At 47.6% G+C, this 13206-nt stretch overlaps 5 protein-coding genes across 5 annotated transcripts; 3 read left to right on the top strand and 2 right to left on the bottom strand.

Annotated features, from left to right (window-relative positions):
• Positions 1 to 287: 287 nt before the first annotated feature.
• On the top strand, positions 288 to 1698 carry N7487_002258 (BCS1 and AAA domain-containing protein; the record flags this gene model as incomplete). The annotated part of the gene is made up of 2 exons (XM_056870005.1): positions 288 to 501; positions 548 to 1698. 2 exons carry the CDS (start codon positions 288 to 290, stop codon positions 1696 to 1698), a joined length of 1365 nt encoding a protein of 454 aa, XP_056734789.1.
• Positions 1699 to 1975: 277 nt separating this feature from the next.
• N7487_002257 (uncharacterized protein) lies at positions 1976 to 4168 on the bottom strand (the record flags this gene model as incomplete). Its single annotated transcript, XM_056870004.1, has 1 exon — positions 1976 to 4168. One exon carries the CDS (start codon positions 4166 to 4168, stop codon positions 1976 to 1978), a length of 2193 nt encoding a protein of 730 aa, XP_056734788.1.
• Positions 4169 to 4369: 201 nt separating this feature from the next.
• On the bottom strand, positions 4370 to 4967 carry N7487_002256 (uncharacterized protein; the record flags this gene model as incomplete). The annotated part of the gene is made up of 5 exons (XM_056870003.1): positions 4370 to 4428; positions 4526 to 4589; positions 4660 to 4693; positions 4771 to 4775; positions 4848 to 4967. 5 exons carry the CDS (start codon positions 4965 to 4967, stop codon positions 4370 to 4372), a joined length of 282 nt encoding a protein of 93 aa, XP_056734787.1.
• Positions 4968 to 6048: 1081 nt separating this feature from the next.
• N7487_002255 (uncharacterized protein) lies at positions 6049 to 7026 on the top strand (the record flags this gene model as incomplete). Its single annotated transcript, XM_056870002.1, has 1 exon — positions 6049 to 7026. One exon carries the CDS (start codon positions 6049 to 6051, stop codon positions 7024 to 7026), a length of 978 nt encoding a protein of 325 aa, XP_056734786.1.
• N7487_002254 (uncharacterized protein) lies at positions 6996 to 7786 on the top strand (the record flags this gene model as incomplete). The annotated part of the gene is made up of 2 exons (XM_056870001.1): positions 6996 to 7569; positions 7596 to 7786. The coding sequence occupies 2 exons, from the start codon at positions 6996 to 6998 to the stop codon at positions 7784 to 7786; spliced, it is 765 nt and encodes a 254-aa protein (XP_056734785.1).
• Positions 7787 to 13206: the final 5420 nt, after the last annotated feature.

Genomic DNA, 13206 nt, shown 5'->3' with positions numbered 1-13206 from the left:
AGAATAGATATGTGCGTGTGCCTCAGAACAGAAAGCCACAAAAAAAGAGCTTCGCCAGATTAGACTGCAAGGGTCTTCCTCCTGCATACAGATAGGGCCCGTTCTATCAATATTGACTGATGAGGGCGAATCAAATGTTTGTCTGCTCTCGAGCTCGGTTCTCGTACCTTTTCCCAAAGAACGAGACGATCAGAAAAGAGCCGGCAGCGAATATATAAGTATGAGCAGAAACAACGCTCTTGTCATCTACCAACTTCGAATCAAGTCTTTCAATTCTTTAATACACAATGAATCCAATTAACGGAGGTGGTTCTTCCCCTTTCCAGATGTCTCTGATAGATGTCATCTTTCCCGGTTTCGGTATGGTCACTGCTTCCGCACGCCAGCTGCTTGCTGGTGACCCGGACAGCTACACTCGACTTCTTTGTACCTTTGGGATGTTTATCCTCTTCGCCCGCTATGCAGTCCGCTATGTTTGGGAGATAGTGAGAAGTTACTTCAGTCCGTATACCTCCTGTTATTGCCGGGTGGGACTGACAATTTGAAGCATCGACAATTTATGTCTCATATTACGACGAAGCATACGATATACTTGTTGATTGGATAGCCGACCAACCATTTGTCCACAATGCCCACTCATTGATTGCTCGCGTAAGATCTCCACAGCGGGCAAACAACCAATGTTCGACAAAGAAAAAGCCGTTGACCTTTTCTCCTTGGGATGGATCTTTTTTGTTTTGGTATAAAGGGCATTTGCTTGTCCTTCGCTGCGCGGTCAAAGAGCATCGAGAAGATCTCTATATCTCTTCCATTGGTCTTAATGCAAATATTTTGAAGGATCTCATCGAAGAGTGTCGCGAGAAATATCTCAAGGATACGCAGAGAAAAGTCTCTGTCTTTGAACACCGGGAGGGAGAGTGGAAGAAAGCCAGAGTGAGACCGGTCCGACCCATCTCCACGGTCATCATGGATAAGCAGGTAAAGGACGATGTTTTAAGAGACGTGGACGAGTTTCTCGACCAAGATATGCAAGACTGGTACGCAGAACGGGGTATTCCGTATAAACGAGGCTACCTTCTCTTTGGACCCCCTGGAACTGGAAAATCCAGCTTCAGTCTATCACTCGCGGGGAAGCACGAACTGGATATTTATACGCTTCAATTGTCGAATATTTCAGACAGCAAGCTCATGAAGCTTTTTGCTGAACTTCCGCCGCGCTGTATTGTTCTCTTAGAGGACGTGGATACCGCTGGAATGGGGCGCAGGGACAGCGTCGACGCAGACCAAGAAACCGAGTCAAAGTCAGCAGTCACCCTATCCGGGCTTTTGAATGTGCTTGACGGTGTCTCATCTCAAGAAGGCCGGATACTAATCATGACGACCAATCATATTGAACATCTGGACGAAGCACTTATTCGGCCTGGGCGCTCAGACAAGAAAGTGCATTTCAAGCTTGCCGATCAGAACATCTCGACTCAGCTCTTCCACACGGTCTTCAAGCAGTCGCCGAACCAAAAGCAACGCAATGAGGAATATGATGACAAGACGATCGAGGGGCTTGCTCGTGACTTCGCCAGCAAGATGCCGGAGCAAGTATTCAGCCCAGCAGAAGTTCTATCGTTCCTTTTGGAGCGAAAGAAGTCACCTTCAGATGCTGTCTCTTGCGTGGAGAGCTGGGTGACGAAAGCAAAGTATTGAGGAGAAGGAGGGGCCGGGACAACTGAAACGTGAAACCCTTAGGGAGAAGAGCGGTCGAGAAAGTCGTAGCAAGGAAAATATGTTTGACGTCGCCAAATAATTAGTCTTTTCAGAGCTTTCATCACATATACTCGGAATATCTTCCACAATTGGCGCAAATTGTTTTTATGACCAGTAACAGAACGTGCGATCACTTATCAAAACTTCCTTCCGACTCATAATCGGAAGCCGAGAACATGAATCGCCTCAAATGAGTCTTAGCCATGGGCCTGGGGCGTCATGTGCAAACAGCGGTTGAGCTGGACAAGAGTTTTTGCCCGGATTTTCCCACCTTCGCGCGATGACCATGCCGTGCATTTCCAGACGTTGGTTCAAGGGTACGAGGGCGCTTCAACCATTTCACGTCCTCCAAGTCAATAACAATCAGACGGCTACCTAGGTCATCCCACAACATATTGCGCCACTCACTGTCGCCATGGACCACTCCATGCGACTGGAGCACGGTCAGAGCTTTGTCGCGCTCCTGGTGAAAGAATCCAAAATTCTTATCGTTGATGATATGCTGAAGCCGTGATCCAGACCAGCTCAAAATCATCATCTGCGCCATTAATTTGCCATGGTACCAAAACGCAACGCGGGGTGTAAAGGCCCCAAGGCAGACGGGGATCTGGTGTCCCTGCAAGCTCCTGAGGTCGCGATAATTGTCCACTTCCGCTTGAAGGAGATGCTGCTTCTCCATCGTGGTAGCCTTAATGATCACAGTGTATCCGTGTAATAGAAGAGTAGCTTTGATGAGGTAACCCGTCCGACCACAGACATGGAGTTGTTCAAACCCGTGGTTTCGGTTTCGGGCAAGTTGACTGTGAAGCTGACGTGTGAACTCCTGCGGTCCCATGGAGTGTCTCTGGCCACCGTGGAGTTTCCAGTTAGGGCATTCTTTATCCAGAGGGCCTCGGTTGACTATGCCGCGGATGCAGGCAATTGTACAGTAGGGTCGTGTAGACTGCCCGTCTTCCCGAGAGGACTGTTTGTTGTCCCGACCGGCTCGTGTGCTTTCGCTTTCCTTAGTTGATTGGTGCTTGTGGCCTCGGCCCCGGCTCGACCGGCTGCGCGCCGCTGCTGCGATGGATGGAGAATGCGATTCTGCATCACTGCCGCTGCCTTCAGTCGAAGAATGCTTCGGAGTAGACATGTTTGGTTGGCAACGAGCACGGGGTCGTGTATTGTGTGTCTTCGGCTCTAGTTTCCAGTGCGAGGGTCGATAATTGGAGGCTGGGGGGTCTTTACGGAGCGTTTCGGGGATTTTTCTCAACACGTCCAGGTATTCGACCTTCCAGGTCTTTAGCTCGTCGCGTGCCGTATCATGCCACTCTTGAGACGGAGCTTCGGCGGCTAGCGCTTGAAGGGTGAATGCAAGCACCTGACCGATGGCGGTCCGGTGGAGGCGCCATTCATCGTCCGCCTGCACGTCCTGATTCGGGATACACAAGAAATATTGAACAACTGTGGGATCATCCTTCGGGATATGGAGAAAAACAAAAGCCTCCCCTGTGCAGATGTAACCGTATTGAACCCCACTGTCGATCATATATGAGAATATCTGAGTGACCACAGCGGCGACGAGGCAGGTGGCATAAAACTCAAACGTGTCACCTTCCTGGTCTATGACATCGCGAGCCAGATCTATCTGATGTAAACCCGCCACCAGCTCGGGGATTGTCACCTTGTGCGGCGCTTTGAACTCCACCGCATACACTGGGATTTGTCGTTCATCGGCCACAAGGTGCACGCAGAACTGGTCTGCACGACGATTGCGTCTTCGTGCAGTGCCATCCCTCTTCTTTCCCTGTGCCGCTCCTCTTCCCCTTCCTCTGCCTCTCCCAGGCCTAGTGTTCGCGAGTCGTTGGGGCGTTCGCACGTCCTGAAGATTCATTTGCTCCAAGCTGTTCTTCAGCGAAGTTTCCGATGGGTTCGCGCGGTCGTAAAAGGTGACTTGGCCCTGGATTCCAAGCTCACGTCGAAAGACTTCATCATCTCGCAACGCCTTAATAATCAATTCAACAAAATTATCCACCGTGTCTCGCTCAAAAGTTCGAAGGGACGCTTCCGAATAAATCGGCCTGTTATGGATATTCGTAACGACATAATCTATTTGGGTATCAGAAGGGAAGAGGGGGCGCGAGGTAAAGGCAGCCGTGCGGTCGAATTTCCTCCAAACTTGCTCCTGGAGCTGGGGAAAGTCAAGCCAAGGGATTATGCGCTTGGGGTAAAGTCGGTTCACTGGGTCGGTCGCATCGCCCTGAGTCGTGAGGGTCGCATCCGTCTCGATTCGGATCGCTTGAGACAGAGAGTCATGGCAGCGATCGAGGAGGCGGAATAGGGTGTTGGGTTGGAGTCGCCGTTCTGCTTCTTCTCGCGCCCGTCTCTCTTCCTCAAGCTGACGACGCAGCTCTGCGATTGTTTCTTCCATCGCTTGTCGAAATCAGTATTCAGCAGATAGTCGAATGATGCAAATCTAAGTCAACATAGTAGGGGGTTCGCTGTCTGGCGTGGGAGAGTGGCCCGTCAGGGCGGAATGCGTCCAGATGTTTACCAGCTTACTCACCCCCTAGGCTCGAGTCAATTTCATGCCTCAGGCACCAAAGGCACCAACACACTTGGCCATGATACGCTAACGACCAGTGTCCTTTGTTTTCCGGAATATACGTCGACTTGATGGTTTCGGGTTACCTAGACTGGCCCCGTCAGTAAATAGGTAAATTCAGTCCAACTTCATATTCCTCAGCAAGGACCGTGGCGAGGTCATTAGCTCGATTACATCACTCACGAGACCACCGTTTCCGTTCTTCAATTAAAGCCTCCTGCTGTGAAGGATATATTGTGTGATCTCGCTGTGAGTAAGGCATTCGACAAAGCTTGTAATCAGCGAAAGTTCTTCTGATATTGAACGAATGGGCTAACCTCTCTCAATCCGTCTGTTCTGCGGAACACGCTTCTGTATGCCATATTTTGGGGATTAGACGTCACGCAGTCAATCGCCATATGGACCTCATGGAAAGCAAAGAGACGTACCTTTCCTATCTGGGCACTCGAATCTCTCGTCAAGAATAGTCTCTATGAGCGAGACAAATTGAACTGCCTTCACTGACAAAGCAACGGTCATTTGCTAGAGAGTGCCAGGAGAGCCGACGTCTGACGAGGTATCTATAGGTGCGAGGCTTGCTTGATGATGATAGTCTATGACTGAATCGTCCGTTTTGAGCAGGCATTGATGGAAAAATGGATGGGTAGAATCAAGCATCCCGCAGAAAAAAAGTTTGGGGCCCGATGGGATAATCGCTCACATCAGAAAAAGTGCGGTCTAAAGCGTATTTTGAACAGAGATATGCCTCATCTGACAGATCAGCCCATCTCCTAAGCTTTCCCACGATCCATCAACCCTGAAAAATTGAGCTAACCAGCGTCTCATCATACGCCTCAGAAATTTCCTTGATGCGTTGACTATCTCGTTCCGCCGTTGACTACCGTTCACTAATGCTCGTTTAAGCCATATGCAGGTATCTTACGTACAACAGGTCGTATGCTTCATCTTTTGACATGCCGAGTGGGCCTGCCTTTGCGGTGATGTGCTCTCCACCGGAGCAGTCATTGTACGGTCGTGGTGGACCGCTCAGTCGCGTCTAATTTAATTTGCATTCTTGAGGGTACATGGTTTATTTTATTGGCAATCCCGAATCTCCATCTAGCCCCAGTGATCACCACCTGTAAGGACGTCATTGCCCTGGCTCAATACACAACGTACGCTGGTATTCTATTGTGTTTGGAGATGCGCTGGGCAGGAAATTGAAGCTGGAATTAGCTTAACTCCAACGAGATACAGTACTTCCGGAAATCAGTGTCCACTCCCTTCTCTCACTTTTGCAAGTGCCAAGATACACTAAATCATTTCAGTCAGAATCTACAGTAATAATATCGTCCTAGGCTTTGGAGTGTATAGCACTTTCGCGTATAATACATCTTCTGGTGTCTTTCATCTGTATTGTAAGATACACCTACTAGTCTGGTAAGCGGTCTGAAAGCGGGGCTTTCAAGGTCTATCCAATTAAGGCTCAGGAGCTGCTGGATTTATTTTCCGGGGTAAAGTCGTAAGAGTGCAGGGGTGTAACTGAATTCGAATACGACTACTGTACGTAACTCAAATATAGATCACTGCTGTCCACCTGGAAGAGCTTAAGTATTCTTACCCCTCTGCCTTACCCCGCAACCCACTCTGCGACCGTTTTGACTCGCAGACCCTACCGAGAGTAGCCTTCTGTTTGGCATTTCTTAGTCGCTCTTCCTTCCAAAAGCATGGCTGAACAGTTCACCGGTCTTGTTGATTCAATCGGAGGATTGAGCATCTCTGATAGGACAACTGAATTGATTGGATCAACCTCTAATTGCCCAAGACCAACTCAGCAAGCTCTGGTGGAGACTCTTCGGATGCTGATACAGTCCTGCGAAGCTACTTTAGCACATGCGCAACGGGTCCAGACTTTGGTTGAAAACACACATACTCCGAGCGGCCAGGGCATTGTGAAACTGAGCTCCCTGAGAAGAAGCGCTACCACTCTTGCCGGTATCACAGATACGTTCACCGATGCAACCGAACGCTATATCATAGCTTACATCACATCGCTTGCTGGTCCAGGAACACTGGTGCAGAAAATGCTATCGCATTTTACTAACGAATTGAGGAGCATCGCTCGCGATGTTCTTAATAGCACCAGCGATGACAACAACGTTCTGCGGGACACTTTAGAGATGTGCTACGGCCAGGCTCTTCATGCTTCTGGGACCCTGCACTCCGATAACTACTTTATTCCACTGGGCGAAGCTAGCCTTGAATGGCCCTACGACCCCGACTTCGAGAGCGAGGACTACTACGAGCACGAAGATCGCATAGCCATCGACGATGGCTATGCCGAGGCCTTTCGTGTGCGATGCGAACGCAAATTCGAGAAGGAACGGCAGCAAAGGGAAGAATGGATTAGTTTTTGGGTTCAGGCGCTGAGTAAATGTCCCAACGGGTCCACACTATTCTATTCGCCAGCAAGTCATCCTCCTCGTTGTCAATTTGCAGATGTCCCGCGATATTTGTTTAGAGCGTTCGACTATGAAAGCTCTGGCAGAAGCGACCACCATGTCGTAGCTTCCGCTGAGAGCATTTCCGCAATATCATGGCGCAGCAGAGTCGATCTCCTCTCAAGGACGGCAGAGGAAGTCACACGAATGCTTTACAGTCACCTTAATAAATCATGTTTTTGGGGGAAGATACCGACAACCTAATGTCGTGGAGTAGTTCTCTACTGTTTGTGATTCAATATGCGATTTGGAGATGCCATCGACGCCGCCGTGACCCCACTGAGATTGAAATATGCATGATCGACACAAGGAAGTTTCCTCGTGGGCAGTTCGTTCGGGACATGTCGTTACTTCGGGCCTATCGTGAAGCTCCAGAAGTCGACGAGGAGATGCGGAGCTTTTTCAATTTTCGTCTAGGGAGCCCATATTTTGACAATGGAGAGTATCTGTCACAGGGGGTTTTGCATCACACTGGGAGGTCTAGTGTGGTATCTCTAGCACAGCTCATCCAGGCGGGGTTACATGATCTATATCCTCAATTTGCGGATCCCGCTGCGATGGATTCATGGACAAAACGTGTTGGGTTTCTTCGTTCGGGATGGTCTATTGAGCATACAACAACCCAGCTCGACATACAAAAAGCGGTTGAGATAGCCAGAGCATGCTTCAAAAGTTTCGATGCGCCCGATGTAGCATTGCTGCTATTATCATTCAAAAACCGCAAGCTTCGCGTCCCAGCGACAAAAGGTACGTTTCTTAAATTTCCTAGGTAGCAATTGCTAAGCGAAGCTTCCCGAAAGTACAAGAGTGTCGAAGGAGCTCCAATGACTGCGGCCCAGATGAGGTTCAACGATACATGACCATCGCAGAGACAATGGTGTCAAAAGACCGAGACGGTTGGGTTGCTTTAAGATGGCTAACCTCCGACAGTCAGCTTCTTGAAGAAGTTTTTGAATGCTCATAGTGAAATTAGTTATTCGACGAGCGTTAATGTATAGTAGCACTCATTATTTGCAGCCCACTAGAGCAGACAGAGCAAAGAAACTCTGAGAGGGGGTGCCGCTCGTAGGTTGGTTCCTCCTCGTAAAGAGCATCCGCATCGGCACTGGATTCTGATATCCCGGTAGCTTGTGAATTTGCGGCGGATGCCTTATACCTACAGAACTCACGAGGCAATTCCAAAGCATAATAGGTGTATTTGCAAATTATCTAAGAAGCTCTTGCGGCAATATAGTTTCGCTATGGCCTTATTCAGTTTGCGGCCATTGCCTTTTTTCCGGTGAAAGTACGGAACTGTATCCTTCGTGAGCAGAAGGAGATGCCGCTCTAGATGGCCTGAGTGTCCTATTCCGGGAACAAACTAGAATGCATGATTGGATTACTTATATCTCCACTTCCAGGTGGCATTTTCCCCCGGGCCAATTGCACATATTTCAAATATGCGACTCATGTCAATGCCCAGCTACTGGAGACCTTTCCCCTCTCATAGTTATTGATTAGCTCCGAGTCATTCGGTACTTGGATGTCCATGCTTCATAAATCCCTTTTTGGCGCAAACTGCCGACTGATGCAAAAGGTATTGTTCTTTCCGGTGAGCAGCTCGAATGATCTCCTCGAATGATCTTATCGCCCGGACCGCCCGAACTGCCACTTTCACATTAGACAGGATTTTTCTCCCTTTCGATCTTCAAACAGCTCCCAATCAAGGCGTACATTCGAATCACCCCTGGGGCGCGATACTCCTATAAGATTGAGGGTCCCAGTGACTGTAGAATAATCCAACCAGAGATTCTCCTTTGGTCCAGGAATACCATACGTATCGTTGCAGCGCCCCGAATAGCGAATCATTCCAGCAAAAGTTCCTAGGAAATCCCCTTCCTGGACTGCAATGATGGAGCAAACCGAAACGAAAGCCTTCTCTTTGGGTAATATGGTAACAAAAATGGTATTGTTTCTCATTGTATCTGACCCCGGATGCAAGTCAAAATACCCACCAAGCTGTGCGGTGGACGGCTCATGCGGCCCACTGGATTGAAAAGCGATTGCCTCTTGATAAGAAAACCAGGGGTTGTCTGCATTGTTCCATGCAGCAATTGGAATATTTAGTCTCTCTGCCACATGTGGCTGAGTCAAACACAGTCTTCCAGCGAAGTCACCCATACTCTCCTGATTCTTTAGTCAGAGATTGACTATCATTTCATGCTGTGCCAACAATCTCACACCGTTTATGCCATTGACCTAACATGTATTGAGTATTGAGAATGGTATCACGTTTTGCAAGGGCCAGGTACTCCAAGGTGGAGAAAGGAGTACCAGATAATCCAATCATACTAACGCCCGTAGTAAGGCTTGCCATCCAGTGTGTAGTCCCTACTCGCTGGTAAGTCCCTACTCTCCGGTGTGTCCCTACTCTCCGGTGTCTCCCTACTCTCCAGCGTGTCTCTACTCTCCAGTGTGTCCCTACTCTCCGGTGTGTCCTTACTCTCCAGTGTGTCCCTACTCTCCGGTGTGTCCCTACTCTCCAGTGTGTCTCTACTCTCCGGTGTGTCCTTTCTCTCTGGTGTGTCCTTACTCTCCGGTGTGTCCTTACTCTCCAGTGTGTCCTTACTCTCCAGTGTGTCCCTACTCTCCAGTGTGTCCTTACTCTCCAGTGTGTCCCTACTCTCCGGTGTGTCCTTAGTTTCCGGTGTGTCCCTACTCCCCAGTGTGTCCCTCAAGAGGTTGAACCATGAGAACATGATTCACCATCACATACCCTGGGATACTGTACAGTACTTTCTACACCCGCTTATTCCCAAAACTGACTCGAGAAAAGCTAATCTGGTTTTAGCCCGCTAATAATCACCACAGGCCTGTCTCGTATCGCTAGTAGAGACAAACGAGCCATTGTTATAATACCGTAATATTGTGTAGAATATAAGTCAGTGGGGTTTAGATTGTGTCGAGCGAGATCGAGCTTTGCTCGTCCAATTTCTTGAGAACCTCCGCGGTAGGGATGAAACAGAGCTCAAAAAGAACTATTACAAAAACTCGCGAGGGGTGTGAAATTTTGGGAACTCAGGAAACAAGTGGCTCAAAGATAAATCTGGCCGACCTGTTTGATTGGTTTATCGCTACTCTTTTCTCCCATATTGGAGTAGCTATATTATCTTGGCGGAATAAGTACATACCCTGTATGACTTGGCCATTGTACGGCCAGTCTACACGCAATGGTAATGGGCAGGGAAGGCGAATTTCGTAGGCTAGACCTTACGGAGGGCCGAATATGATATATGGATTATTGCAGCGTGGATGCTCCTTTGACTAGAATACTTGGTGGAACTATGGTCACGGTCTCTAGGGAGTTTGTTTCAAGAAATATATATTTGTAAGAGCGGGACCATACGTTGAGATTCATGGTGCACCAGGCATTTAATGCCTGATGCTTCAGGCATGAATATCATGATCAGCATTGGACCTACCATTGAGAGTATAGTTCAGGAGAAATGCTCTTCATTTATATAGGATCTCTCTCACATTGAGAGAGATCAGACTTAAACACCTCTCTGGAATAGACTGTTCGCATGCGTTATTCATCTTCTACTAGGAGACATCGTATATTTCAACACCATATGACGTATAGCTTCTTGTAAGGCTTGTGCTCATCGGTGATATCTCACGTGAACGTATTGCTCTCGAGAGGATCGTCACAAGAGGATTTCGCTCTCAAAACAAGGCTCTTAAAACCTTCTTTTTAAGTTATCATCATTCTTGGGATAGTATTGTCGTGATCGCCTTCTTAGAACACACAAAATTCTCTCTACGTTACATATGCTGAATCAAGAGATGCCTTTTGAGTGAGAAACTGTCCTGAGATGTTTCTCTTGTAACTACATAGCTCATGTTCGTACAAAGATCATAAATCGGACTTCATATTTCTAGACAAGACTCAAAACGAAGTATATATAGTGGTGGCGTTTGGCTCGCCTTCTTGATACAAAATTCAGTGAGGTCTGGATCTTTGCTAGATGATATCTGGTCCTAGGTTCCATCCTCCTACGCACGCTATAGATTGTTCCTAGGGGTAGTAACCCAAGCTCCTAGGAGACCACCTCTCGTTCCCCGGAGCTATACAGTTCACCCCCAGGAGCTGTAGGCCCTCTGGGAACTATGATTCCTACTCCCGGGAGCAATCAATAGCGTGCCTGGGAACCATGCCATGGATCCTAGGGACGAATATGATCCTAGGAACGTAAGGTTCTCACAACATGAACTGTGGGATCTGTAATCGGTAATCAATATTAGGAATACAAATTGAAATGCGGGCAAACAGAAAGAAGAGATGGTTTAACTGCGCAAAGATACGGTGGAAAGACACCGTTTGAAGAGGAATCATGTTGATGAACGATAAAATAGAAAGGTTACTTGGGTGTTGACTCAACGACGATTTCCACAACACATATCAGTAAAATAAAACGGAACATCATCGACTAGCTTATGAATGGAGAAAACATGAGATCAACGTGCAAGCAAACTTGCAGCCGGTGATTAAACCAACTAATTGGTGGTCTCAGAAATCTGAGTGCGGCATGGTCAACAATAACAAATAAACAAATACATTCATTTTCTTGTTGAACACAGTGAAAGAAGGAGGGCGTTTATCAGATATTATTGGCCAGACAACAGTCTCCACTCTAAATCACGCGCATTTCCTAATACCTAGAGACCCCCCCAAGACTATTGCAAGAATTTATTTCACCCTGCTACCCAAGTTAGTTTTCCTCTTAGACAAGTCCGTGACATGTCCACTTTTACGCCATATTTCCCAGGCCCCCAATCCAAGCCTTCTCGTACTATGTTGGCCAATAACAGTTCTCCATAATAATTAATAGAATCCATGCAACGTTACTGAAGCTCACAGTGTAAAGTTTTCCTGCAAACCTCACGAGAGCTTCCCATCAATGCATATACGGGCTTATTCGTACATATAGAAATAGCCTTGTCTCTACGACAGTGAATTGTACACGCGCGATAAACCGACCACATAGATTCCCTTACTTCCTCGGGCCGATAAGTAGCTGTGACTGACTTCAGAACCTACTATGTATAGAGAACTCTTGCGTATTGAGGATCAATCCACGTCGGAATCACAACTTATCGTGCTTTACGCTCAGTAACTTGAACTATTAAAAAAAAAAAGCCATATATGGTAGTTTTAAGTCGCTGAATTAATTGCAAAGCTTCTAGTCTGATGGAAGTGCCGCCATGACTTCATGTATGTTGCTCCGGTGTATCTTTATCAACAAGCTCCAGATCCTGGTCGGTTACTAGTCTTGGGGCTGGATAGTAGGAGTTCTTGATAGGTCAGTCGACTTTTCATCAGAGACATAGTTGGAGACATACTAGTTGCGAGCCAAGGAAAGCCCAAAATCCCGAAGCATCCGCTGATAAGATAAATACTTGGCCGGTTTCCCGAAGGCGTATGCCCACACAGACATCAGCATCGCACAGCTTGCTATATTCGGCCGCTTTTTTCATAAGGCTTGATTTTCGACGGCCTTGTTTTTGGCGCTTGGACTTTCTGACCGATTTAGATCGATTGGACTGGGTGGGAGAAGCGGAAGCCATTTGAAGAGACGAGTCACTGTTGGAAAAGACTGAAGGAAACAGGGCACTAAATAGTCGCAGGTATAGACGAATGGCTCTCAGGGATTCTTAAGACTACAAACAGGTACAAAACGGCTCTCTTCATGTTCATGGGGTTTCGCGTTGAAAAGGAGTGCTGCGCTCCAGAAACCGTGGTCTTTAGAGTTCATGGTCAACGAATACCTGAAACGGTGATGAGTTTACAGCAGGCAACGAATTTGCGTTGAAAACCACGCCTAGAGGCGGTCGAGGAATCCGCGTTCCAGAAATTGCGGGTTCCGAGTTTATGACCAGCAAAACTCCGAAACGGTCACTCCAACAGGTGATGAACGTAAAATGTGCCTAACAAATTTATTGCCACGCCAATTTTAACGCCTAGCACAAAAGGGAGGGAGCTTGGTTGTTTCAAAGCCATTAATGGTGTCCGAAGAACGCATCAAGTCTTGGTCTGATTTGAGAGCCAACCGTAAACAATGAATGTCTGCTTTGGAAAATTCGGTCAACTGCACACAGCGTAGCTAGCCTGAGGTTTTGGCCTTTAGAGCCTTTTTTATTTTATTTTTATTTTCACAAAATAATACTGTAAGCAAGGTACTAGGACAGGAAGTGGACTTGGATCGGAGGCCTTGGGAATATGGCAAGAAAGTGGGCATGCCAAGGGGACATCTTACTTGGGTAGCAGGGTGAAATAAATTCTTGCAGTAGACTTGGGGGGTGTCTGGGTATTAGGAAATGTGCGTGATTTAGAGTGGAGACTAT

Source organism: Penicillium crustosum (assembly GCF_028827405.1).
Source record: "Penicillium crustosum strain IBT 35664 chromosome Unknown utg000001l_segment0_segment0, whole genome shotgun sequence".
Classification (NCBI taxonomy): domain Eukaryota; kingdom Fungi; phylum Ascomycota; class Eurotiomycetes; order Eurotiales; family Aspergillaceae; genus Penicillium; species Penicillium crustosum.
Note: the sequence above shows the minus strand (reverse complement) of the source record. Positions and strands in the feature narration are given on the sequence as shown.